General features: G+C 47.7%; 1 protein-coding gene across 1 annotated transcript in view; it reads left to right on the forward strand.

Moving 5' to 3' along the window:
- Positions 1–25,487, forward strand: part of PGM1 (phosphoglucomutase 1) — a 74,938-nt gene that overhangs the window by 18,576 nt on the left and 30,875 nt on the right. The window contains exons 2-4 of the mRNA XM_075557134.1: positions 21,129–21,291; positions 22,792–22,938; positions 24,981–25,106. Coding sequence (XP_075413249.1) covers positions 21,129–21,291; positions 22,792–22,938; positions 24,981–25,106 — 436 coding nt within the window. The remainder of the gene's footprint in view (positions 1–21,128; positions 21,292–22,791; positions 22,939–24,980; positions 25,107–25,487) is intronic.

Consider the following 25,487-nt stretch of genomic DNA (forward strand, 5'->3'; position numbering starts at 1 on the left):
GCAGGAAGATCACAGGCCAGTGGGTGGGAAGTCTTGTGGATCCAGTGGCAGTGTAAGCATCTCACCACTGGCAGGGGTCTCTACTTGGCTCCTCCAGCTCCAGGGATCTAGCATAGCTCCATTGAGTCTTGTCAACAGGAATGTCTCCCAGGGAGTCTGTATCTGGCTTCCAGTGGGCTGTTTATCTCCGTGGCGCCTCCAAGTCAGGTCATCAAGCTGCAACCTGATTGAAAGGCTAGACTCCACCCCTTCAAAGTTGACAGCAGATTATGTAAATACCACAGGCTCTCCAGTATTGGTGAAAGGGCTGGGTACTGGCTCACCTAGCACCCTCTTTGCCTTGAATGTTCTTTGGTCTACATCTCTCTGGCTCTCAGTCAACACCTTTCCCTCCCACAGTGAAATTCACCTTCTGGTTTGAGCGCCGTAAAGGGGCTCACGGGCTTTTGCCCACAATTTTCCAGTGTATCCCCTTGAATGTGCAGGCTTCGGGCGTCAGCCACCGTGACCCTGCTCTCCTTCCATTGCTAACTCTGCATTCTAGCCCGCATTGGTAGCGCGCTCCTGTGTTCTGTAGAAACTTGCTCCGAGGCTGCTTTTCAGACCGAGTGCCCCCTCTTGCTTTGCTGGGGTAGAGTGGGGATGGTGATTTTATGTAGCCTTTGAGGTTGGTTTCAGGAGGGGAATCTGGCCTGCCTGGGAAATATCACCACCTCTGTTCATTAGAAAATTCTAGTCACTTAACTCTCTCTGCATGTTAGTTACACAGTCTTCATAGACTGCCCACTGTGTGCAGAGGTGTAGCTAAGGAATGGCAGGTGTGGCATGTATGTTGGGTGTCATTGGACGTGTGTGTGGGGGTGGGGACCACGGAACAGTTTTTATTCCCCACCGCCATTTCTACCGTGAGAATGCATTCACCAAGTTAAAATGAATACTTTAGTATTGGCGAGCCCTTCCAGGCTTCAGGAGCCTGGTGCCCGAGTGGTTTATGTGCTTAGTCACTAACCCAAAGGTTGGGAGTTTGAACGTACCAGCTGCACTGCGGGAGAAAGCTGTGGATGTCTGGCCTTGGTAAAGACTCATAGCCCCCATGGGGCAATTCTGTTTGGTACCCTAGTGTCAGTATGGGTCCAGATTTGCACTGGCGCTGGGCTTTCTGACTTCAGGTCCTACCTGGTTCACACCTTCCATCCACATCCGGACAGCAAACACTGCCTCCTGGAAAGTCCCTAGGGGTTAGGGGCTATTTTCTAATGTGACCTTCCACCCACCTGAAGGGGCCCTGATGACTGCGGTGTTGGAGTGGTGCTGAGAGCAGGTTTTAAAAGGTATATAGTCTCTCTTTCATGGAAATGGATAATTTGGGCCCCCAAGGCAGTGCTGATTGTTAGGTGAATTGTCCAAAGTTGTTTTAACCGAATCCCATAAAACACAGAGAGACATCACATTGACTTTGAAGTGATTAGGCTTTGTTCACTAAAATCAATAGTTATACCTGTATCTTGGTTCAAAGGGAAGCATAAAAACGTTTGGCTCCGTCTTCAAACAGGCAATTAGTGGAGATACCTCACGGAGGAGGGGCTCCATACACTCCCAAAGGAAAGAGTCACATCTTCAAGTGTCGTAAGTAATAAAGCAAATATTCACCCAAAGAGTCAAGGTTACCAGTCTAGGGTAGATGCTGTGTCAGTGTCTTTCAAGGATGATGGGCGTCTTCCAAGGAAGGTCATTGGCTCTGGGACTGTGGTCAGGGGCACTTCCTTCGGCGAGAGAACACCACTAACTAGTGTGCCTGTGGGCCTCTGAAACTCTACAGCCGCCATGTGCAGGGAGAGGCCAGTGTGACCAGCTCAAGCTGAGACAGTGATGTCCTGTCGTCTTGCTTTGCTGCTTATAAATCTATTTTTTAATCATTTTATTAGGGGCTCATCCATCCATTGTGTCAAGCACACTTGTACATCTGTCACCCTCATCATTCTCAAAATATTTGCCTTCTACTTGAGCCCTTGGTATCAGCTCATTTTTCCCTTCCCTTGCTCCACGCCCCCCTCCCTAAATGAACCCTTGATCATTTATAACTTATTTTATTTTGTCATGTCTTACTATAAATCTGTTTTATCAGTCTTTCTCTTCTAACACGTGTGCCTCGTTTGCTGGTAAGTTTTGGGTGTTTTCCCCTTACATCTTGTGGGTCTGTCGCACCTGGGTCATGACTTGTCTGTTCTTGTCAGACTCACAATCTAGTAATGTTCAATTTTCAATTTACCGTACATTCTCGTGTATAAGCTGTTTTTGTGGTATAATTAGGTGCCCCGGCTAATATTCAGGTTGGCTTATACTCGAGTATGTACTGTATGCTTGCAGCAAACGTGCGTGAGATGCTAAATATTTAAATTTGGTGTCAGATGTTTGCACAAGGACATGATTTCACTGTTTGCCATTTGCTTCTGACTATGTGAAACCCCATTCCAGGTACTGAGGGTCCAGAATAGTAAGGTCCAGTCACTCCTCACCACTGACACGGGAAGAGGCTTTATATTGTGTCGGTGAGAAGAACCAAGTACATTGGGGCCAAGGCGTGTGTGTGTGTGTGTGTGTGTGTGTGTGTGTGTGAGAGAGAGAGAGAGAGAGAGAGAGAGAGAGAGAGAGAGAGAGAGAGAGAGAGAGAATGCCTGCTGAGTATCTCTGAGTACCTTTCATTCTACTAGCCGCCCTGCTATAAAGGGACCAACTGCCTTTGGAGCTGGACTTGAGATTTTCCCATCAAATGCAGGTGGGTTATACTCAAGCTCATGTACTTTTCACTTGAATAATACCCCTTAGTAGCCACCGATTTCCCCTTATTTTGTGCCAAGAGCAACTACGTGTGGTTAACACAGGGAGCCACATTCTAACCCCGAGAAGCATGAACATTATCCTTAAAACTGGCATCGAAGTCTGCCTCTTCCACTTATTAGCCCTGAGTCACTTCGCTTCTCTAAGCCTCGGTCTCTGCATCTCTAGAACTACGGTAGTGAGGGCATCTACATGGCTGAGTCGCGTCTATGCCTGCTGGAACCGCCATGTAATGGTAGGAAGGATCTTGCTGTTGTAGGTGCTGCTGAGTCTATTTTTGACTCATGGAGACCCCAGGTGACAGAGCAAACAACCCAAAGGGTCCCGAGGTTGAAATCTTCACACAAGCAGATCTCCAAGGTGCTGAGTGGGTTTGAACAGCCATCCTTTTGGTTAGCAGCCACACCCTTAACTGATGTGTTACCAGGGATTCTGCTAAGGATGTTACATGATCACATTTAATCTTGGGAAAAAACGTGCTGGGGATATTTTAAACGGAAAAAACTCAAGAAAAATTCAAGCCTCAAGTTACAATATCAAAAGATTCTGTGGGACAAATACTGAGTGATGCAGCAAGCATCCAAAGAAGATGGGAAGAATACAGAGCCACTGGACCAGAAAGAACTCCCTGACATCCCACCACTTCAGGAGGTAACATATGGGAGAGAACCAGTGGTGCTGGAGGAAGACGTTCAAGCTGCACTGAGTCCAGCAGTTGACGGAACACCAATGGAAATATTCCAACAAGCTGACGAAGCACTGGAAGCACTCACTCGTCTATGTCAGGACATTTGGAAGACTTGGGTAATTGTTAGGAAGAGATCCCTATTAGTAACCATCCCAAAGAAAGGCGGCCCAAAAGAATGCCCCAGCTATAGAAGAGTATCATTGATATCACGTGCAAGTGAAATTTACTGAAGATCGTCCACAGTGGTTGCAGGAGCACATTGACAGGGAGCTGCCGAGGTTCAAGGCAGATTCAGAAGAGGCAGTGGGACAAAGGTTATCATTGCTGGTGTCAGATTGATCTTGGCTGAAAGCAAGGACATAATGGGTCATAACCAACAGGGATAACCTTGAGAAGAATGGTAATTCCAGACCACTTGACTGTGCTCATATGAACTTGTCCATGAATCAATGGGGCTGTTGTGAGAATAGAGCATGTAAATACTGCATACTTTAAAACCAGGAAAGGCGTGGGACAAGGTTGCATCCTCTCACCATATTCATTTAGTATATATGTAGAGCAAATCATCAGAGAAGCTGGATTATATGAAGAAGCATGTGGCATCAGGATTGGAGGAAGGCTTATGAACAAGCTGTCTTATGCAGATGACACAACCTTTCTTGCTTAAAGTGTGGACTAGAAGCACTTGCTGATGGAGATCAAGGATTGCAGTCTTCAGTATGGATGACAGCTCAATGTAAAGAAGACCAACATTCTCACATCTGGACCAATAGGTAAGATCATGATAAATGGAGAAAAGGTTGAAGTTGTCAAGGTTTATCTTACTTGGATCCACAATCAATGCTCATGGAAGCAGCAGCCAAGAGATACAAAAATGAGTTGCATTAGGTAAACATGGTTCACAAGACCTCGATAGAGTACGGAAAAGCAAGGATGTTACTTTGAGGATGTGCCTGACCCAAGCCATGGTATTTTCAATTACCTCAGAGGCATTGAAAGTTGGGCATTGAATAAGGCAGACCGATGAAGAATTGATGCATTTAAATTGTGGTGCTGGAGAAGTTTATTGAAAGTACCATGGACTGCTAAAAGGGCAAACCAATTTATCTTGGATGAAATATGGCAGAGTGCTCCTTAGAGCAGGGGTCCTCAAACTGCGGCCCGCGGGCCACATGCAGCCCGCCGAGGACATTGATCTGACCCGCCAGGTGTTTTTGCCCCGTTTGTTTTTATACTTCAAAATAAGATATGTGCAGTGTGCAAAGGAATTTGTTCATAGTTTTTTTTTAAACTATAGTCCGGCCCTCCAATGAGTCTGAGGGACAGTGAACTGTCCCCCTGTTTAAAAAGTTTGAGGAAAGGATAGTGCGACTTCATCCTCCCTACCTTGGGCATGTTATCAGGAGAGACCAGCCGTGGAGAAGCACATCATGTTTGGGGGAGGGGCAGCCAAACAGGAAGGCCACTGAGGGAAGGCGCTGACACCGTGGCTGCAACACTGGGCTTGAGCATGGGAACACTTGTGAGGCCGGCCGGCCGGGGCAGGGTTTCCGGCGTGCGGTGTGCGTAAGGCCGCTGTGGGTCAGAGCTGACGACGGCGCCTAACAGCAACAGCACCATGTGTTCTCTTTCTTCAACAGCTCCTAGGTTTTTGGATCCAGGTTTTACTGGGAAGGAAACAGACTGCTAAGTGACTTGCCCATGATCGCTACTACACCCAAAGCACCCAGAGTTGGGGTTTAAATCCCGGATCCCACTTAACCAATTTCCTCGAGGCAAGCACTTCAATAGCATTTTCTGCGGCTAGAGCTCAGGAGTCCCTACGCATTTTACGTACAGTTCCATCCTTTTAGTTTTCTGTTTTCCCAGTGCCTCGATGTGATTTAAGCCTTAAGATCCACAGAGCGTGCCATCTATCTGCCGGTCCTTGGGGCCACCAGTGGCGATGTGGGAGTCGAGAGTGTTCATTTATTTTTTTTCAAAAAAGTTTCTTTTTCCTTAAAATTAAAAAAAATTAAATGGATACATTGACTGCAAAGGTGTAAGTCCTACTTACTCAGCCTGTGTGACTCTCCATGTATCTACACCAGTGGTTCTCAACCTTCCTAATGCCATGGCCCTTTCATGCAGTTCCTCATGTGGTGGTGACCCCCCAACCATAAAGTTATTCTCGTTGCTACTTCATCACTGTGATTTTGCTACTGTTATGAATCGAGCGACCCCTGTGAAAGGGTTGTTCGACCTCTAAAGGGGTTGAGGCCCACAGGTTGAGAACCGCTGATCTACGCAGTCTGTAAGGAGACTTAACCTCTTTTGCCTTTAAGGCCTGAAAAAGTGCCCACTATTCTTGAGGCCAGTGCTCTAAAATCTGTTGCTGGTTATTTTGCTGTTCAGTTGCTATGTGCACCAAAATACGAAATGACAACACAGCATGACGGTCAAGAGACAGGTTCAGGAACCTAATTGTGAGGTGCTGTGGAGCCGGTTCCGAACCATAGCGACCGTATGTGCCACAGAACAAAACACGACCTGGCTTTTTGTTGCTATCTTCACAAGTGTTGTGCTTGAGCCCATTGTTGGCCCCAGTGGGTCAATCCGTTGTGTTGAGAGTCTTCCTTTTTTTTTTTTAATAGCCTCTTCTTTACCAAACATGATGTCCATCTGCAAGGCTTGGTCCTGCCTGATACATGTCCAAAGCAGGTGAGACACAGTCTCGCCATACTTGCTTCTAAAGAGCATTCAGGCTGTTCTTCCTCCAAGACAGAAGGTTCTGACCTGGGCCCATATTAAAGATCACCTCTGGATGCTCCCAGTTTCCTCATCCCGAAGATGGGGAACATAAGTAACAGGATCAGCCTCCTAGGGTTGTCGTTCGAGTGAAAGGATTTCGTGTTTAGGGAGTACTTTGTTGTGTTGTTAGGTGCCATTGTGTTGCTTCTAATTCTGTATAACAAAACGGAACACTTCCCTGTCCTGCCCAATCCCATATCTGTGGTTACGTTTGAGCCCATAGTTTCAGAACACTCGGGCTACGGTAATTATCTCCTTCAAGTCAGGCATTGTTGTCCTGCTTCTACAGATTCAGAAACAGAGGTCAGAAAGAGCCAAAAATCAGACTTAAGCCGCAACCCCAAGATTCAGATAAGCCCTCTGCTGGGCGCAGGGACTGTGCTCCGTTCATCTCCAGCCCTCTCCTTCCCATCACCTATTCCTTCTTCCTAGGGCCTGGCCCACGGAAAAAAGCTTAGTCAGTGTTCACAGCACACAGACCAACCCCTACAGTGGGCTCAAGGAATCCTGGCGACTGTTGAGCAAGTGTTGGACTGCTAACGGAAAGGTGAGCGTGGTTCCAATCCACCAGCAGCTTCACGGAGGAAGTGAGGCTGTCTGCTCCCTTAAGGACTTACAGCCTCCCAAACCCTCAGTCACTAGGATTTAGGATTGACTCAATGGCAATGGGTCATTTGGTTATCAATTTTTTCCTCCTGTGTAGATAACATTGATTGAGTGGCTGCTTTATCACCAGGCATGCCTTTCCTCCCATTTATTTATAGAGCCTCGTCAGGGAGATTTTATTATTCTCATCTTCCTGAAACTCAAGGTCATAGAGATTCCATAGAAAAGGCCCTCTTTGTGGCCACTCTCATTAAGTTCCTTTATAGGCGATGTTCTACTGGACCAGACTGTGTTCTGGCAAAATTCCTGAATAATGAGGGACAGAAAGTAACCCCTCCCCCACTCCTCTCTTCTTAAAAGCCCAGAAATCTCGCCATACTGTAAGTCTGTGATGCAGGGGCACTAACACTGCCCACTGACAAGCTCCAGATGACAGCACCCCCATTGTATTCCAGGCCTGCAGTGTCCTCTAGAATTGAGCAGTGTAGTAGCTGGGAGAAGGAGGTGTCCTTGAGGAATAAGCCACAGCTGCTGCCTTGAGAAACTCAAAAACCAAACTCACTGCCATCGGGTCAATGCAGGCTCGTCGTGACCCTATGGGACAGGGCAGAACTGCCCCTGTGGGTTTCTGAGACTGTCACTCTTGGTGGGGGTAGAAAGCCTCATGCATCTCCTGTAGAGTGGCTGGTGGCTTTGCACTGCTGATCTTGCTGTTAGCTGCCTAATGTGTAACCACCACTTGCCACCAGGACTCCTTGTAAAGTTGCTTACAAGTTCTGCTTGTTTTTCTAATTTCTACCACAAGGGGGAAACATACAACCACGAATGATTTGGAAGTCAAGCCTTTGTTTTGTTTTTGACATTTTAACTTTCCTCCCTCCCCTGATTTTTAAAAATCATTTTGTTGGGGGCTCGTACAACTCTTATCACACACACTCCATCCATCCATCCATCCATCCATCCATCCATCCATCCATCCATCCATCCATCCATCCATCCATCCATCCATCCATCCAGTCAAGCACATTTTTACATTTGTTGCCATCATCATTCTCAGAACATTTTCTTTCTACTTGATCCCTTGGTATCAGTTCCTCATTTTTCCCCTCTATTTTCCCGACCCTACCTCCCTCATGAACCCTTGATAATTTAGAAATTATTATTATTTTTATGTCTTACACTGACCATGTCTCCCTTCACCCACTTCTCTGTGTCTCTCCCCCTGGGAGAGGGGGTTATATGTATTTCATTGTGATCAGTTGCCCCTTTCTCCTCCCACCTTCCCCTTCCCCTCCTGGTATGGCTACTCTCAATATGGGTCCTGAGGGGTTTATAGGTTCTGTATTCCCTGTGTTTCCAGCTTTCATCTGTGTTCGTATATATGCTCTGGTCTAGCCGGATTTGTGAGGTAGAATTGGGGTAATGATAGTGGTGAGGGAGCCTTCCCCAATTCAGTGGTTTCTGATGCACAGTGGCCTCATAGCCAGGGCAGAACTGCACTATGGGGTTCCAGGGCAATGCATTGGTATAAAGCCAATGACTACATCTTTCTTGGGTAGAGTGGCTGGCAGGCTTAAACATCAACATTTCAATTTGCAGCCAAATGCTTAACCCATGTTCCACCAGGGTTTATCGACAATTTAAAAACTTAACCCTAGCTATAGTCAAGCTATGAGAAAGTTTTCCAGTGCCACCAAAAGAAGATTCTTAAGGGCGTTCGGTGACCATTTACTCGAGAATGGCCCAATAGGAAACAAGATACAGACAGGGATAAAGAGTTTGGTCTTTATCCAGATGAAGAGCTGATGTGGTAGGGCACTGAGGTTGGACCCAGAAGAGTCAGAAGAAAGCAGACGTCTCTTCATATGCAACCCGAGTGGAAGGGGTGCCCGAGCTCTGTGCATCTGGAAATTGGGAGAGTGTTTCTAGACTCAGTTTCACTTACCCCTCTGGTTACAGAAGGATAGAATTTGGAGGTGGGGGAATGCCTTGCCTACTTCTCCCTCTCCTCTGTGCTCCCACAGCTCTTCTGCGAGCCCTGGGCAGATCCCCCTAAACTCCATTGTGTAATGAAGGTTGATTTATCTGCCTCTACTCGACAGCGAGCTTCAGGAGAGCTTGAGCCATCTTGCTCTTTTTGTGGCGCACAGTGCCTGGTGGTTTATGCAGAGAATCAACTCGTGCAGCCAAGATCACAGAGATAGATAGATAATAGATAGATAGATAATAGGCTGACAAATGCTGAGCAACATATGGGGCCAGAGACAATGGGTTTAAAACAAAAAAAAATTGTTAAACCAGATTTCTTTTTGAACCTGGATTTTGTGCAGCTGAGAGACATGGGACTCCTTGTATGAAGGGGAGCAGTGCACACCCACCCCGTGACCTGTCAGACAGGCCGGGGTGTGCTTCCATCTGGGGACCAGTGGGAGCAGTGCTCCTCTGCGCGCTGACACAGGGACCATTGCCTGGATGGGCTTGACTCCTGTTTGTTCTGAACCGTGGAGCTTTTGTCACGCTTCTGGCCTGGCATGCCATCAGAGTTGAGTGGAACTCTATTTCTAATTCATGGGAAACGAGGGAGCTTCAAACGTGTCGTGGAAATTGAATGGAAAGATAAATGGAATCTAGCTCTCACAACACAAAGACATGAGAAACCCTGCCTTTGGCATTCAGGGTACTCATAAGAGCCAGTGTTCACCTCCAGACTCACTTGGCCCCGTTCCATGGTATCCTTACCCAATGAGCCTCTGTGGTGAACAACAGCTTTTTAACCCTGTTCTAGAAAGAGGAAATGGAGGCAGCAAGAGGTTATACCTTGCCCAGGACTCGACAAACAAAAACCAAAGCTCACTGCCATTGAGCCGGTGCTGACGCATAGTAAGTAACCCCATAACAGACTGCCCCTGTGGATTTGTGGGGCTATGGCTCTTTAGTAGAAAGAGTAGAAAGCCCCATGCTTCTTTTGCGGAGTGGCTAGAGGTTTTGAACTGCTGTGCTTGTGAATCACAGCCCAACGTGTAACCGCAGCACCACCAGGGCTCCTGCCTTGTCCCAAATCACCCAGCTAATTATACCCCACCTGGGCGCTTGCTGTCGAAGAAGGCTCAAGCATAAAAGTGAGGCGGTGTTCCCTCTTCCTCCTCTTGCCTCTATGGGACAGCAGGTAGAGCCTGGCATTCAGGACCCAGGCATTCTAGAGCTCCGACCAAGAGAGAAAAGAGGTGTAGGTGGTTGGAAGTCACAGTCACCAAATCAAACAGGAGTGAGCCATCGAGAACACCGTATCCTGGGGCTGTCACCCGGAAACCAAGGGCAGGATGAGAGGAGCCTGAGACAGTAGGATCCCAGGCTGCTTCTTTTGGTGGTATCTCTATTTATTGTATGTAGCACACCTAGGTCAGGGTCTCCTCCTTCTGCTGAGCCATGTGTCCCTGTTTGTTTGATTTTTAGACTTGTCTATAAACTCATTTACTTAAGCTCATGAATATCCTGAATTCTTTTCTGAGTCTTCCCATACAGCTAGGACCCATCTTTCAGACATGCATAAATGACAAGGCTGCCTGGCATATATCAGCTGGCTCTCCATCACGTCCACCTGCTGTCCGCAGGCCCCACTGTCCCTGCCCCACAGCTCCCGTGTTTTACCCTTCTTTCCCGGTCAAGTGCTCATTCAGTCTGACTAGTGTACTTTTGAGCCCTGCTTCCAGATCATGGCCTGGAACCAAGGTCCTGCCCTGAAGACATGGACCCAGACTTCGGGGAGTTCTTTGTGAAGAGGAGGAATGAAGATAGTGTCTAGAGAAGGGGTCAGAGGAAAGAGAGGGAGTGGCTTCCATGTTGGAGGGCAACAAAACCAAACCACTGGCCCAAGGAATCGAAACTGAAGTTATGTGTTGGAGGGCCGGCAGAACATTGGACAAGATCCCATTGACCAGATTTTCAAAGCCCCAGGAAGGATTCCTTTTAGTCAGGTTGAGTTATCTGTCTTCTGGTCTGTCCTTGTACAAGCTATTCCATATTGCCACCACTAGTCAATTTTGTAAGATCTCATTGGCTTATATCCTGCTTAAAATTTCTCTTAAAAATTTTTTTTTCATGCTTAAAATTTTTCATGGCTCCCCATTGCCTGCAAAGTAATTCGTATGATTCATGAGACTTGGTAATCTTGCCCCAACTCATTCTCCAGCCTCTTGTTGGCACCCTAACCTTTCCAGAGCTCAGCTCTGTCAACATACCCCTGTGTCGGCACCAGCGCCTTTGCCTGAGGAGGGAGTCCTGCCAACTTTGTTTCTGTCTCTGCCCACACCGAAAAGACTAGTTCTGTGTGCCTGTCTATCACTTTCTAGTTTCCAAAGACTTTCTTAGCTGCTAAACCCAAAACAACAGCAACAAAAACGGACAAACTCACTCGCATTGAGTCAGCAACACTAAAGAACGGAGAGGAACTGCCTGCATGGGCTTCCGAGACTGCCTCGACCGTCTCTGGGGAGCAGCTGGTGGCTTCAAATCGCTAACCTTGTGGTGATTAGCTCGCTGTGTAACCACTCCGCACCAGGCGTAGGTGAATCACTTTCCACAAGGACCTCCTGTTTGGTAAAATGAGGGCGAACACAAATGAAGGGCACCTTTAATGGGTGGGCTCAAGCACACCCATGATTCGGAAGCTGTCGCAGACAGTGCTTTGTTTGGTTCCATATATGTGGTCACCATGAGTGCTGGTCTCCCTGACCACAGCAACAACAGCGACCAGCACAAAACTTGTGTGAGGTGCATATTATTGCCCCCCACAAAGTAAACTACCCCCCAAACCAAACTCCTGCCATCGAGTCTAGAGAGAGTCATCGAGAGCCTGGGTGTCCGAGGCTGTCATTGTGTGGGAGTAGAAAGCCCCACTTTCTCCTGAGGAGCAGCTGGTAGTTTCAAGCCGTTGAGCTTGAAGATCGCAACCCAGAGCATAGCCGCTACACCACCAGGCTCAGAGGGGAGGAGGGATCAATATTTATTAATACCTGGCTGTGTGTCAGACACACCTCTACATATTGCCACATATGCTATCTGTTTTGATTCTCACAGCCACCTCAGAAGCTATGCCTCTTTGGTAAGCTCAGTCAGGATAAGTAACTTGCTCAAGTTTGCACCTCTAGTGTGTTTTATCAAAGATTTTAATCAAAGATTTGAGACCTAGTTGTATCTGTGGTCTTGCTCTTCTGTTGCAATGCCTAGCTGGGGCTGACATTGGTTAAATGCTCAGGGAATATTGTTAGAGAAACGAAGAACTCTTTCTTAGCGTGTTCTTCCCACCCCTGGGGACACATGCCCTGTCCTCCCTAGTTTAAGGGCAGGCACCTCAGGCCGGAGGTCTGAGTACCCCTGAAGATCTGAGCAGAATTGGAAGCTGTCTTCCTAGTGTATGCATCTAGGGACAGGGTGGCAGTACCGACTCCTATGGCATTTGTTACAGAAGAATTCTTAGTCTGGCAAGGTGAACCTGCTCAGGCTCTGGGCCCAGCCTTTGCCTGATGCCTGGGACGTAGCTGCCCATGTGAAAAAGCTTTGACTGAAAGAATAAATGAAGTGTGGGCAAGTTTGCAGTTTGTGCTACATTCAATCAGGGCGGTATCACTTCCATCAGAACAGGAGCGGGGAAACTCTGCCAGGCCGGGAGCGAAGGGGTTCATAACTGCAGTGGTGAAATTGATGGGACCCGAGACCAGTATGCAAGTGCCTTGTCTGAAGGGAGCCATCCTTAAATCCCCCATATGGTTGAAATGTAATTTGTGTCATTGTGAAGGAGTGCTGGCAATGCAGGCAGATTCATTAGGCCAAATTGGGTCCGCTCTGCTCGACAGTAACGTTTCTGAAGATGAAGTTCAACCTTTGCTGGGGACCTAAAACAAATGAGTTTCTTAATAACGGCCCCACTTAGTCTGTGCGTCTTAGGAAGCTTAATGTTTTTAATGCCTCTTCCCTTTTTCCCACACTTCACAGTCCATGTAACATCGCTGCATCTGGTAATATTTTTATATGGAGTTGAGTTCCGTTGTGTTCGTAAAATCCCGACTCCGGTCCATTGTTAGACGAGAGCTGTTCTCAGGCCAGGGGAGGTTCTTTGTTGGTTGTTTCGCTGTGTGCACTGACAAACACCGCGCCAGGCACATGCAGTGCTCCCGCTTTAGTCTCCTAGCCCCACAGCATGGGAAAGGTGCCGAGAGAAGCAGAGCCCATGCTGCAGGGGGCTGCACTGGTGGGCAGAGACGCTGGGGCTGGAGATGTAGGGGAACCCTTGTACTGAGCGCCCCGAATCTACCTGGGCACTATCAGTCATGTGGTTGGCAGCTCTGTTATTCCCCATGAAGAGATTATTGTGTTGATATTACATAAACCTGGAACTGTTATTGACTATGTCAAGACACATATGCAGGCCCAGCTTGCAGGCTTGTCTAAAAACAAACTCTGGTGTGGAAGCTTCAAAATCTGATTAAGAAAGCATCTGTTGTGGCAAGTTGAAAAACAAAACAACAAGTTGAAGCAAACTCCTCTTAATACCATTAAATTTTTTAAATTTTAAAATGAAATCAGAGCCCAAACAAGCTATATAAAGTCATTGTCTTTTAGCTCACTGGTGCTCAGTTGCGTAGTCCTGCGTTACGCAGTGTCTTACTGTTTAAACATGGGGCTGCTAATTGCAAGGCTGGTGGTTCGAAGATGAGGCTATTTGCTTCTATAAAGATGTACAGCCTCAGGGACTCTGCTTAGCAGCCACCATGAGTCAGCATAAATGGCAGTGGTTTGGGTTTTTTGGTTCCCTTGGTGTTGGCCTGCTTTCTGCTTAGCTCTCTTGCCAACATGTTTAGTTTCCTAGCACTGCCGTAATAAAGCACCACAAATCGAGCGGCTTATGAAAACAGATTTATTGTCTGTTCTGGAGACTAGAAGTCAAATTCCGGGTGTGAGGGGGGTGGCGGTGGCAGGGGCAGGCAAATTTTCTCCAAGGCTCTGAGGGCAAGTGCCTTCCTTGTCTTTTCCGGTGTCCCCAGGAGCCCTGGCATCCCCACAGTTGTTTTCTTTTTGTTTTTTGGCTTACCGCTGCTGCACAGAACTCCACGGTCGCAAGCCATCCCCCTCTGTAGGGATCTTTAATTCTGCATAAGGGCACCGATGAACCCGCTTTCTCCAGCACGGGTTCCACTCAACTTAGCGGATACCATCTTCAAAGATCCTCTTTCTGTACACGGTCATCTTCACAGACCAGGAGTTGGGGCATAGTTTTGAGGGGTGGGAGTAGGGGTGGGGAGACACAAGCCCATCTGTAACGGCTCCTGGAAAACAGGACATTCTTCCCTCCCAGAAAACCGTTGGTTGCTTAGGATGCTTGTTTACATGACAAAACTAAACCCTCGGCCCTCACGTGGCTTCTCACTCATGACTGCCGCGTGTAGCTGCTCCCTGGCGTGGCTTTCTCCCACGGCTGCTCAGTTTGGACTGCTGACCTGCGACTAGCAGCACAAAGCTAACCAACCGTGCCTGACTGACAAGTTCGTATAGAAATACCTAACATTTGTGCTTCTCGAATGGCTATGCTTTTAAAAAAAACTGACTCCTTCAAAAGAAAAGCAAATTCACTGCCATTAAGTTGATTCCAACTCAGGGTGAGCCTACGCCCTGGCGGCATAGTGGTTACTATACTATATAATTGCGCTACTAACCACAAGGTCAGCAGTTTGAAACCACCAGTTTCTATTTGGGAGAAAGATGAGGCTTCCTGCTTTTGTAACTCTTTTCAGTCTCAGAAACCCACAGGGCAATTCTGCCCTGCCCTATAGGGTCTCTATGAGTCAGCACCGACTCAATGGCAGTGAGATTTTTTTTTAAAACATGTTTACCAAAACATTGACCATAGAGGCACTTAATTAGGTGCCTTCTGCTGAGCTGGAGAAAGATCACACTTATTTGCATGTCAGCAGAAAGCCGAGGGATCACATGGGATTGGATGGTGAACTCATGCAGGGAAGACACTTTCAAACCTCTGAGGCTCTCTCAGTGCGAAGCACTTCCAGTATTTTACTAAAAAAAACAAAAACAAAACAAGTTTCCTAAAAGCCAAGTCTATCTGAGACAGAGAAAATGGAAAAGCAAAATTTCATCTTATGATCATACTATTTTTCTCTAATTCATAAATCGATCAAATCTCACAAACTTGGCTGGGGGGGGTGGTGGGGGTGGTGGTGGTGGCGGGAAACAGCTGTGTTTCTTTCTGTTCTTCCCTTGTCAAGATTTGGGGCACTCCCTCCTTCCTTTCCTCCAGAGTTCAAGAACCAGAGTGCGACTGGTCACGTGGAGCCCTGTGGGGCAAACCCCTAAGCCCCGTTGGTGGTTGAAGGGTCATTCAGAGGTTTCTCGGGAAATAAGCCGGATGGTCTGCTTCCTAAAAGCCCTGGCCTTGAAAGCCCTGCAGAGTGGCCTGATTGTGGACACGTGGGGCCGCCATGAGTCAGGGTTCACTCAACAACAGCTACCACCCCACCCACCACTCAGGCATGTTTGTCAGAATCTAGGCTTCTAGACGTTGAGCATGGCGAGTTGGTCTTTGGTGGCCAGGACATACATCTGTCCTGTTAGCTGAGTGTTTTTTGCCCCTCCAACCTGGATTGCATGTGAGATGGTAAAAATCCTCACAGATTTCCAAATACCAGTGATGCCAAGAAACCAGAAGTAACTGAGCTCCCTAACTCCCATTTAAAGATTGACCTTTTAACGTGCTAGATGGCATGGCACAGCTTCAGCTGCAGACGGCCTTCTCCATCATGAATGCCGAGTCTCCTCTGGAAGAAGTGGCAGGGGCAGTGAGAGCCACACCAGGGTGTCCTGTTCACAAATGTGCTCTCAGGACACGGCTCAGAGCTCTGCCTCTGCTGGGGCTCCCGGAGCAGAACCTGGCAGCCGTCTGGTGTTGGTAACCGAAGGAGCTGCCTGCAACACCCTGCGGAGTGCGCTCCACCCCACGGGGAAGCGAAGCAAAAATAATTGAGGGGTATTTGGCTTGGTTATGTGGGCAGAAGTGTTCTCATCAAAACAGCTTTGAAGACCTGCCGTGTGGGGGTCTGGGTAGGGGCGTGGCTCTTCGGTGTTTTTTTTTTTTTTAACCAACCAGGGACAACAACAGGAAAGGAACGAAAGGTGTCTGTTGAGGATGATCCGCTAGGGAAAATCTGTATTTCCAGTTTCTCAGCCGGCACCATCGCAGCCTCAGGCTTAACAGACTCCTTGGGGGATACGCACCTTTGACTGCATTGTGGATGTCCTCACTGAGTCGAGTGGTGGAAATGAAAGATGAGTGATCTTGATGCCTGGATTTCTGGGAAACATGGGAAAATGGAAGAAGGCCCTCTCCCTCTGTTGACTTTTACGACGGCTCCCTACAGCGACCAGAAGCCAGGAACTAGTGGATTACGGCAGAGAACCTATTATTTTGAGGAAAAGCCATGCTATCTGGAGAATTTCATCCAGAGTATATTCTTTTCCATAGACCTCAAAGAGCGCCAGGGAGCGTCACTGGTGGCTGGTGGAGATGGGAGGTACTTCAATAAATCGGCAATAGAGACAATAGTGCAGATGGCTGCAGCCAATGGGGTTGGTATATTTATTGTTACATTTCTGACTCCCCAAACGATCTCTTAATCTTGCAGGCAAATACCCAAAAGTGCTGGATTTAGAGTGGGGTGTGCACTCAAATGTATGAACAGCCAGCTACACTTCGGAGGTTGTGCGTTGTGAAAACACCTCTGGGAGCGCCGTAGTTTGATCAGCAGACTTGGGAGAGTGTGGGCTTACCTTCTTAAATGTTGTGTACCGTCCCTGCGGTTAGAAGAAACACCTGTTGCTTTTTGTTTACATGCAGTCAGAACACACGCGCAACTTGAAGCTGTCTTACCTATATTCTAACCAGTTTCCAGGGGCACCGGGTCCCATGTACAGGCTCTAATGAGTGGCGGAGAGCGGAGGGTTTTTGTTTCTTTCAATGGCTTCCTCTGCTGAATTTCAGTCACTTGTCAACCAAGAAAGCAAAAGCCAGGGCATGCTGCTGTTTACAGTCTGCGGTCACCACGAGGAGATGCTGGCCAGGGGCAGCAGACATGAGGTGTGAGCCTTCCAGGAAGACTTGGGATGGGGGGGGGGGGGCTGCTGATGACGACCGCCCCTCGGTGTGGTGAACTTGGCAACAGGGCTGAGATAATTGTTCCTGTGAGCCTTAAGGAGGGCCGGCTGGGGCTCTGCAGCATGGCTGGATGTGCCAAGTCAGAGAGGCTTCTGCACCTGAAAGCACTGGTCTTGCTCCTCCAAGCTCCTGCAGAGCCCCCTGCATTACAGAAAGGCAGGCTAAATCAGAACATAGCTGGGTTTGTTCTGGCAATTTCGTCTCGGGATCCGAAATCTAAGACTTTGCAATTATTTGGGCCACACAGCACTTCAGCACCCAGGGAAAAAACCCTGATGTGTTTCCTTTCCAAAAGGGATTCTAATTCTGGGAACATCGAATTTAGCATTGCAGCTGAATGTGCTGGGCTCACAGCCTCTTTTCAATAACATAACCAAGCAGGTGTGTTGGCAAAAGCCCAATGAGAATGGAACCAAACCTAACCCGCACCACCAAACCAAGTTCAAAAGTGTTTGTAGATCCTGTTGTTTAAAGGAGCTACTTCTTTTGATACCGGGTTTCAGAATTTGAATGCCTCTCATGTAAAAACTGCTGATAAAGCACTCAACTGTGAAATTATTATGAAGCACACACATTTTTAAGACAAAATGTGATGTGCTGTAAATTTCATGTTTGAGGTGAGCTGTAGGGGAATGGCATTAAGATGCTTTTAATCTTGGGAGAGGGAATGAGTGGAGCATTATTTTCTCCGCATATATCTGGACTGTTGAGTGGATCTGGTGCACTGTCCCCTTTGCTGTGTGATATATTTGGCTTCATTTCATTTTTGTGGCGCGCTGAAGGATGTGGAAGAGGTGGTGGGAATGTGTAATTCCGGCAGATCCTTTGGCTTTTTTCAGATTTACGGCCCGAGGTTTGCTAAATAATACATGGGAGTGCTAATAATTGACTGCATATGGTGGCTGCCTGTTCGTTAGCGTTGTGGCGGCCCGAGCAGTACTCCAATTCTTTTCAAGGACATGACTTATTAAAAGGAGCTTTGCATTTAAAGCGGCCATACCACCCAAGGAAATTACTTAAAACATTTAGTCTACTGGTACAGCACTTTAATCTGATTAAAACACACACACACACAGCAACCACAACCAGTGGTTCTTATCTGGTTTGCTATTTTCTCGTTCTGGGGTATCTTCGATCCTCACTCTTTGGGCACCCCTTTGACACTTACTCACAGCTGGAAGATAGGACAATGGGGAGAAATAGCTTTCTGCCACAGATTTTGGTAGAAAGCAATGGTCCTTCTTCAACGTAGTCTGTACCCTCTCCAGCCACGAGAAGATCTTTGAAGGACTTAAGAGCCTAGTGATCTGAATAGAAATCATTTTATTTTATTTTCCCCAATAGTATATCTTTGTCTGTTGCATGTGTGGATTACAGATGGCACTCTGCTTTCACTTAGAAGCGCTCTGTTTTTACTCTCATGGAGCTTTGTGCATTCCCAAGAAGTTCTAATGCATACAGTGAGATGTTGGTGGGGCCCACCCGGAATGTTGATCCCTCAGTCGTCCCCTGAGCTGTTAGACATAACTCACACCGGAGAGCAGCATTAGGGTGCATGACTTGTAGGACAAAGAAAAGGAAACGCAGTGTGTTGGGGTGTAAAAAAGCTGCAGCCCCCAGTTTCAGATGTAAGGGAAACGGGAACATTTGCTTCCTGCCATGCTTGACTGTAAAAATCCGTTGTATTAGGGTGACTAAGTCCCTTGGGAGTTGTGGGAGAGGAGGGAAGGCAAGTGAGGCTGTTTGGTGAAGGACTCTGTGCCAGGCTGAGAGGGACTTGTCTGTGTCAGGGGCGCTTGGGAGCTGCTGCTGCTGCTACTGCTGTTAGGGGCCTGGGCCTCGGCCATCCTCACAGTCCTTGTTGTGTTTGAACCCATGGCGGCAGCCACTGTGTCAATCCATTGCCTTACCGTTCTTCTTTCTAGCTGAGCTGCTTTACCAAGCACAATGGCCTTGTCCAGGGCCTGGGAGAGAGTTTCAGTCTCGCAGACCCACAGGCGTAGTGCTACCCTGTCCTACAGGCTTGCTGTGAGTTGGAATTGACTCGATGGCAGTGAGTTTGTTAGTGTGTTTTGGTTGGTCTCCCCTGATAACTTGTCCAAAGTATTTAAGATGAAATACTTCTAAGGAGCATTCTGGCTGTACTACTCTCAAGACAGATTTTTTTATTTTCTGGAAGTTCTCAGAATATTCTTTGCTTACTCCATACTTGTTCTTTGGTCTTCTTTGTTCGTTGTCCAACTTGCACGTGCATTTGAGGCCATTGAAAATACCCTGGCTTGGGCCAGGCACAGGTTGGCCCTCCAAGTGACATCCTTAGGTTTCACATTAAAGAGGTCATGTTCAGCAACTTTGCCCAATGTATTGGGTTGTTTGCTTCTGTGACCATTGACTGTGGATCCAAGCAAAATGAAAGCATGGACAACTTTGATCTTTTCTCCATTGATCATGATGTTTTCTCTTGACCCAGTTGTGAGAATGTTGGTCTTTCTTTACATTGAGTTGTAGTCCATATAGAAGGCGTCAACAAACCAAAGGCACTGACATCAAGTCTAATCTGATTCATAACAAGCCTGTAGGACAGGGCGGCCTAGCCCCTGTCCATTTCTGAGAGTGTCATTCTTGGCGGAGGAGAGAGCCTCATCTTCATTCCGAGAAGAGGCTGCTCATTTCAGGCTGCTGAGCATGTGGTTAGCAGCCCAACGCAAAACCAAGGCTCCTGAGGAAGGCTGCACTCCTTGATCTTCATCAGCAAATGTTCCAAGTCCTTCTAGCTTTCAGCAAGGAAGCTAGGAGAGGTTTTTGAATAGACGAGGGACCCAGCCAGAACCTTGTCTGAGAACGTTGAGCTGGGTGGATCTGAACAGGTAGGATGGGTTTCACATGAGTAGAGCTAGAGAGGTACAGATGAAAGACGCACAGGTGAACTTGAGTCGGTAGCTTCGCACGCATCTTTAAGGAAAGGACGCCTGTCTGCACTCTTCAGTCCTCTGCCATCCTCACAGTTGTGGTGTTCTCTAGCCCATTGTCGCAGCCACGCTGTCAGTCCCTATCATTGAGCGTCTTTCTCTGTTTTGCTGCCCTTCTGCTTTTCCAGAGACTGGCCTCTCCTGATAACCTGTCCAGAGTACGTAGGGTCAAGTTGTACCCTCCTTGATGCCAAGGAACATCCTTGGTATACTTCCTCCAAGACATGTTTGTGTGTTCTTCTGGCGGTCCATGGTACTCGCAACATAGCCCTCCCAACATTGGGTTACAGTTGCTAGTCCACCGAGTGATTCACAGGAGAGGGGCCACAGGGGAAGGGGAGTACTTTGGCCAAGTGCAACTCTTTGGGGGCACAAGACAGAGAAGGTGCCCTTGAATTCTCTTGCTTCTATTTCTTGCCTTTCCTTCTTACTCTTATCCTTTGGTTTAATCCTGCCTGCCTGCGACAAGATCTCACCACTAGGAAGGGTGGTGGAACTAAGGAGTAACTTGGAGGATGCAGCTTAATATTCATCCACCTCCTCTTTCACGCAAACATGTAAAACCTAAGGGATAGTGAGTGTATAATTTGCTGTGCAAATACAATGACCATATAATTCCACCTGTTACTTTGGCTACTAAAACTGCCTCACCCCCTAAACACTGTCTATGAAATTCTGGAGCTGCCTGATCCGACTTTTGGTCTGATCAGGACTACACTTGGGTCCTGCCAGATTGAGCCAGGAGAGTTCAGTGCTTTCCTTCCCAGCTGTTACCATAGACTTGTCACATGACCTCGCCAGGTCATCTATCTCCACGCCTTTCTATAACTGTTTGGTTCGATTGTTGTTGGATAGATGTCAGAATGAATAGATGGACAGGATTTTGACAACTCTGAACCTCAACTGCCCTTTCCATCCAGTGGGCATGAGAATGGACTGAGCCCCCTGTGGTTCGTTTCTGCGTGATGGCTCTGTGGATTTATTGCTAGTCAAGTGTGCTCTGGATGTCTGTTCCTAGATTGGTCGCTTGGTCATTGGACAGAATGGGATCCTCTCCACCCCAGCTGTATCCTGTATCATTAGGAAAATCCAAGCCATCGGTGGAATCATTCTCACGGCCAGCCACAATCCAGGAGGACCCAATGGAGATTTTGGAATCAAATTCAATACTTCTAATGGAGGCAAGTCCACTTTATGTCATTTCAGGGTGGTGGTGGGGATAAATGCTTTTGTACGAGGTCCTGATGCATAATAAACACTTGGCTGCTAGCCAAAGGTGGGTCCAACCACCAGTGGCTGAGTTGGGGAAAGACCTAGAAATCTGCTCCTATAGAGACTATGGTTTAGGGTGCTCCTCTCACAACACACAAGTGATGAAAGCAACCGAAGGCTCCGAGGAGAGCTGCGTCCCCAGGTGGAACCGGCCGTACACACCACAGCCTTCCCTTAGCCCCAGAGCAGAAGGACTACATGGTGCCTGGCCACCATGCACACAATGGCACGGCTCACATAGGATTGGAGGAAACGCAGAACAAAGCCCACATTCCTTAGAAAAAGAAAGAAAGGACAGACTTACTGGACCGATGGAGATGAGAATTCCGAATCAACCATCCTAAGATAACCTTTGAGCTTGTCTTTGAAACTGTATCTGTAGGTTACCTTTCAGCCAAACAGTAGATGGGCTTAGAAGTTAACTATCACCAGCGAGGAAAGGGCTTCCTTAAACAACCGCTTTTGAGACCCAATGGTTGACATTTACTCAAAAGCAAAGAAGCAAGGGTGAAGGGGGCCGGGAGGCTGCCTCAATGGAAGTAGAACAGTCAGAAGGGCAGCAGGGCGCATGCAGACACCGTGAAAATATTGACACACCAGCGGCACCAAACGACTGTGTCAGAAAGCTATCCCCTAGAACACAGTAAAGTGTTATTTTAAAAGATTAAATAAGCGTGTTCATATAATTAAATAAAAAGATTCCAAAACAACTCAGCGCCAGTGAGGCGATTCCAACTCATGGGGACCCTGTAGGACAGAGCAGAACTGCTCTTGGGGGATTCTGAGACTGTGAGCCTTTACGAAAGTAGAAAGTCTCCTCTTTCTCCCATGGAGCGACTCGTGGTTTCAAACTGCTGACCTTGCAGTTAGCAGCCCAAGCACGTAATCCACTGCACCTCCAGGGCTCCTGTGGTACAGTTGTTCCCTGTCGCACCACGTCTCTATGAGGCAGACGTGACCTGACAGCTCTTAGCAATGACAACGGTAAATAAAGGTCGGCAGACGGACTCCCCCCCGGCTCTCATGTTCTTGGCTGTGTAAAAGGATCACAGGACACAATTATCATTTTTTTAGTGTCTTTTGCACAATATTTCTGAGCTGTTAGTTTGGGGACAATCTATTCCTGAAGCTAAACCAGTGGTGGAGGTTGTGGTTCTAGCCTCGAGTGTGGGTGTCCCTGTTGCCTCTCTGTGGGAGAGAAACCAGTCTTACCCGACTACACGCGGAGACGAGCTGTACACCACGAGCGGTCGTGAGACGTGGGGTTTTCTTTGAGAAAATGCAGATACTTGGCTGCCTGGTGGTGGAGTGGGGGCCTTGTGGGTGAACAGGAAATGGGGAGCTTAGAAGTCTTCATCTTTTCATGTCAGTGGCACAAAATGACCCCCTGTTTGCTATTGGGTTCCTAGGTCCTGCTCCAGAAGCAATAACTGATAAGATTTTCCAAATCAGCAAGACCATTGAGGAGTATGCCATTTGCCCCGACCTGAAAGTGGACCTGGCCGTCCTGGGAAAGCAGCAGTTTGACCTGGAGAACAAATTCAAACCCTTCACAGGCATGTTTGCTTTCTTTCTTTCCCCTCTTGTCCACTTCCATTTCCAATGGGAGGAATTTTCCTTTCAAGGTAATCATAAGGCCCTTGATCGTTGGAAAGATTGTGGTCACTAAGCTTTGCGTCGTTGAATTAGCACGCCTAGAATTGGGGCTGGGCGTCTAGAGTCCCGGACTCTCCCAGGGTGGCAAGACTAACTGTGTGACCATGGATAAGTCATTTCCAACTCAGTTTCTCTACTTGTAAAGCAAATGACCTTGACTAGAGAACCTCTGCGATGATATCCACCGCTCACATTTATTAAGCTCTTATTCTGTGCCGAGTTCTGCACAGTAGCCTTGTGAAGACAGCAAGCACTGTGAGCATGCATGGTTTTGTAGCCGAGGAAACACAGGCCCAGGGAGGTTAAGTAACAGTTCATGGTCACAAGTCAGGAAGTAGTACAAATCAGGAGGGTTGTGTGAATGACTCTGGAGCCTGGATTGCTGTAGGTGGAGTCCATTTGTACTGCGCGAATCCCTATATAGGTTTTCCAAGACCTCACCTTCCTCCCACGGGATGGCTGGTGTGTTTGAACCACCAACCTTGTGGCTAACAGTCCAACACAACGGGAGGGTGCCACCAGGGCTCGGTAATTCAGTAATTTGTCTTACTGCATATTAATTTGTTTAACCGAGTGCACGCTATTAGGCTTCACTTTGAGGACTAAGGCGTACCTGACCCAAGCCTTGGTATTTTCCCATCGCCTTATATGCATGTGAAAGTTGGAGACTGACTAAGGCAGGCTAAGGAGAGTCGATGCGTTTGAATTATGGCGCGGATGACGGTTCTTGAAAGTACCGTGGACTGCCAGAAGAACCAGCACAGCTGCCTTGGAAGAAGTGCAGCCAAAATGCTCCTCAGAGGCGAGGACAGTGAGACGTCACCTCACCTCCTTTGGACATGTGGTCAGGAGAGACAGTCCCCGCAGAAGGACAGCGTCCTTGCTAAAGGAGAGGGGCAGCAAAAAAGAGGAAGGCCCTGGATGAGACGGACACAGTGGTCGTGCCGTAAGAGCGATCGTGAAGCTGGCGCGGGACTGGGCAGTGTTTCGTTCTGTGGTCCATTGCATCACTGTGAGTCAGAGCCGACGCTGCAGCACCTAACAGCAACAGCGTTGCATTTAGTAATCAGTGAAACAGATGACTGAGGAGCAACCTTTCGTTCGTTTGCTTTCTTTTAGGGGGATGGGGAAACAGAAAAAGAGTACAAGCCCCCTACCTAGTCATGGCTAACATTCTGTTGTTGCTTGACAACGTGCGACAATACTTGAAAGACTAAATGTTTACGTTCATAACGAATGAAATGAGCAGGAGGGGCTTGGCGATGCGATTTGCATCTTGACTTTGTCTGAACACATACCCTTTGCTCTGGACCGCAGCTGCAGAGAATGCTTTATTTTGCTTGAACCTGTCATCGGCGCTGGCAATTCTGTGTGAACAGGCTTACAGTGGCACTTCGCTGCGGCTCAGAGACATGCTTGGGATTAGACACACCAGTGTGTCTCCTTAACATGTCATGTTCTGCACATAGTCAAGAACCCTGAAAAATCTAACAATGACAATTAAAAAAAATTTTGTGGACAGTGATTTATTAATCCCTCTTCAAGGCCCCCTACCCCGATTTTGGCCATTAAGTCCTGATGGCCATGAGCTTGGGAAAAGGAAGGGGAAGAAAAGTAGGCATTGGCTTTTCTCTTCAGTGTGACATAAAACCCACCTCTCCGGTGATGGGTAAGGAGCAGTTTTACAGCCAGACAAAACTCAGTGGGTGGGCAAGTGACTTAACCTCTTGGGCCTTGAGTTTCCTCATCTATAAAATAGGACTTCTTACGGCAATTGTATTGACTAAGATAGCATGTTAACAGCTCCGGGATAGTGAAGCTGCTCTCTAACGACCCTCTTAAAGTAGCCATCACAAGTTTGCAAGTAATAGGATCATTCCCCACTCCAGTATTTCGAAAGATGTCTAGCTCTTCCTTCATTCGATGTTGCTTGTTCTCATAGTGGAAATTGTGGATTCGGTGGAGGCTTACGCCACGATGCTGAGGAGCATCTTTGATTTCAGTGCACTGAAAGAACTGCTCTCTGGGCCTAACCGACTCAAGATCCGCATTGACGCCATGCATGGAGGTAATGGGGCTATTTCCGATTGCATTCCGCTCTCTACTGCATGCATCGTGATGCTGGGACCAGCCTTTCCCCAGACTGCTGTCTGGTAACCTTGAAGAATGTGCAGTTAAGCATCTGAAGCAGATAAACTTCTGTGGCAACAATATTAGAGACCTCTCTTCTGCCCAGCTAGTCTGAAGGTTGATGTTTCCACATTAAGCACCAGGATGTAAGTTTTGAGTGACATGCATCTGTTGTGGCTTTTCCCTCCCCCACAGAAGATACCTGTCATTCTTCCAAAACCCCAAACACCCCCTTCCTACCCATGTATTCCTGCCATATGGTAAACAGGATCCTGAGTACCGCCCCCATGCGTCCTCTCCCACGCCCTCCACATACACA

Source organism: Tenrec ecaudatus, chromosome 1 (genome assembly GCF_050624435.1).
Source record: "Tenrec ecaudatus isolate mTenEca1 chromosome 1, mTenEca1.hap1, whole genome shotgun sequence".
Classification (NCBI taxonomy): domain Eukaryota; kingdom Metazoa; phylum Chordata; class Mammalia; order Afrosoricida; family Tenrecidae; genus Tenrec; species Tenrec ecaudatus.